This window comes from Dendroctonus ponderosae, unplaced genomic scaffold, assembly GCF_020466585.1.
Source record: "Dendroctonus ponderosae isolate FM_Combo_2020 unplaced genomic scaffold, Dpon_F_20191213v2 Dpon_F_20191213_1, whole genome shotgun sequence".
Lineage (NCBI taxonomy): Eukaryota > Metazoa > Arthropoda > Insecta > Coleoptera > Curculionidae > Dendroctonus > Dendroctonus ponderosae.
Genome location: NW_026017110.1, coordinates 15,928 through 18,239, shown reverse-complemented (window position 1 = coordinate 18,239; position 2,312 = coordinate 15,928). Strand labels below are relative to the sequence as shown.

At 35.5% G+C, this 2,312-nt stretch overlaps 1 protein-coding gene across 1 annotated transcript; it reads left to right on the top strand.

Annotated features, from left to right (window-relative positions):
- Window positions 1-474: 474 nt before the first annotated feature.
- Window positions 475-1,359, top strand: LOC109538153 (ethanolamine kinase-like; the record flags this gene model as incomplete). Its single annotated transcript, XM_048670743.1, is given in 2 exon segments — window positions 475-1,037; window positions 1,219-1,359. A coding segment is annotated over 1 exon segment (135 nt), but the record flags the coding sequence as incomplete, so codon positions are not given.
- Window positions 1,360-2,312: the final 953 nt, after the last annotated feature.

Below are 2,312 nucleotides of genomic sequence, written 5' to 3'. Positions count from 1 at the left end.
AAGTGCTAATTCCTTACAAATGTCACTCTGTTTTACTCCACTTTTTATTTTGTTAATAATCTCGTACTTTTCATTTAGTGAAAAAGCTTTGCGTTTTGGTTTTTCCATTCTAAAAGGATTCACATTCTTTCATTCTAAAACTCTCACTAATATAAACAACTCCGCACGATTCGTGTTGCTGAGCGTGGAAGTTCGTTATAAACGGAAAGTGAATATACAACTAACCTAAAAAGTGATCGGTATATCCGGAAGTTCGTTATAAACGGGTTCGTTATAACCAGTAAAAAAATTCGTTGGTCTTTATGGACGACGTTTCAATTAAAGGAAAAAAGTTCGTTTTAACCGAAAGTTCACTATAACCGGGTTCATTATAAGCGCACTTTACTGTATTAACGTTCTTTTAGGTCTTTGTCTTCTTGAAACCTCAAATTTGTCTCTTTTCACGACAAAAGGAAAGATAAGAATATAACAACAAGCACACACAGTCAGAAAAATAAATCAGAACTTTTTTAAATTTCATTGATTATTGATTAGCTTAGCTAGCATACAGGGTCCCCACAACAATGCCTCAAATGATCAATAATGAATGATTTATGGCATTTATCGCGGTTGAATTATACAACGGATTACGGGTGTTTAAAGTAATAACATAATTTATAACCAAATACCTTGCGAAAATTGTTTTAGGCCAGCTATGAGCTAAATAACAGGGGCAAACCAAAGCAACAATACAAACTGAAATTCTTCGATCGATAGAATTGCATTAATTGCAATTAATAACCTGATCGATAACTTGATCAGAATCGAACAATTTAATTTCGAATAACAATCGGCCAACACTAGACTTTCAAGGTATTGCGGAGATTTCAACACTCGAGCCATCCAACAACCCGTTCAGTTGGCGCAACAGCAGCCATTATTAAATAATTGTTTTATTTATTAAGCGACATCAATAATTCCAACAGAGAGCAAAAGTAAATGGAATTTAATCTAAGCTGTTCGTTGGTGCCAGTCGAGCCATTCAGCACAACGCGACGGTACGTCCATCCACGTAATTTGATAATACGTACCAATTTCAAACAAACAACAACTCCTCACACAAGACAAATTAATTTTAATCAGTTTGACGAAAAGAGAGATTCGTCGTCCATAAGTTATTCAGCCTTCCATCGAGCTGGCTGTTGCCCACAATCTACGCCCAATTTTTTTCGTTTTAAGTGTTCGATGGCTCCAGTAATGGAACGTGGTCGATTCGAGCATATCAGTGTGAAAGTGAACGAGAACGATCTGGAAACCGGAGCTGTGAAGATTTTGAGAATTATCCGACCTGAGTGGCAAGTGGCCAACATCAGATTCAAGGTAAAAAAAATATATAAAATCCTCTCACTGAATCATTCGCTCTTAATTCGTATCACCCTGTATATTTAACAAAAATCCCAATTGATAAACAATTGGTATCGAAATAATGCTAATTATGCAAATTCAAAGTGATGTTTGATTGTTTCATTGCACTCCCAGATAGCGCAGTATATTTATTGATTGAACTTTGGCCATCCCGTTTTAACATCTAATTTGATACTTAGAGGAAAGTGTTAAATACAAAAGTTGCAGACTTTGACGCCTAGTTTATTTTAAGATAGCATCAATTGATACAGGGTGTCTCCAAGTCAAGTGACAGACCAAACATCCTTTTTTTAAATGGAATGCCGTACCTACTTTGTGTTGCATAATCGAGCTACTCGTAAAATTCTAAGCCTCTTCGATATAGACGTTGTATAGTGATTTTCAACTGTTTTTGAGTGAATAACCAATACTGATTGAACTTTGGCAACCCCGAAAGTGCCAGTTTGGTCTGTCACTCGAATTTGAGACGCCCTGTATGAATTGCTGCTATCTTAAAACAAACTAGACCTTAATATCTACGACTTTTGTATTTAACTTTTTCTCTAATTTTCTAACTAGATGCTAAAACGGGGTGGCCAAAAAAACGGATCATGAAAAATGCGCTTTGAAAAAGCGGCCAATAAAGTCAAAGTTTGGATACTTTTTATGGATCAGCTGCTGATGGAAGAGGAACCGAATAACTGAAGATTTAAAGCTAAAATACAACAAAAGTCGCTAAACAACAATAAATATCACGCACCAAAAAAACCGATATCGAAATTTGGAAGGAAATGTAGTATGAAATTAAACTGTAAAGGTGGACAAACGGAGTAGAAAAATGTTGTTTTCGAAAATGGAGCTAATCCCTATTGAGAATACCAGGCCTCTTTAATTTAGAATGTAATTCACAGAAGAAAGCACCAATAAAT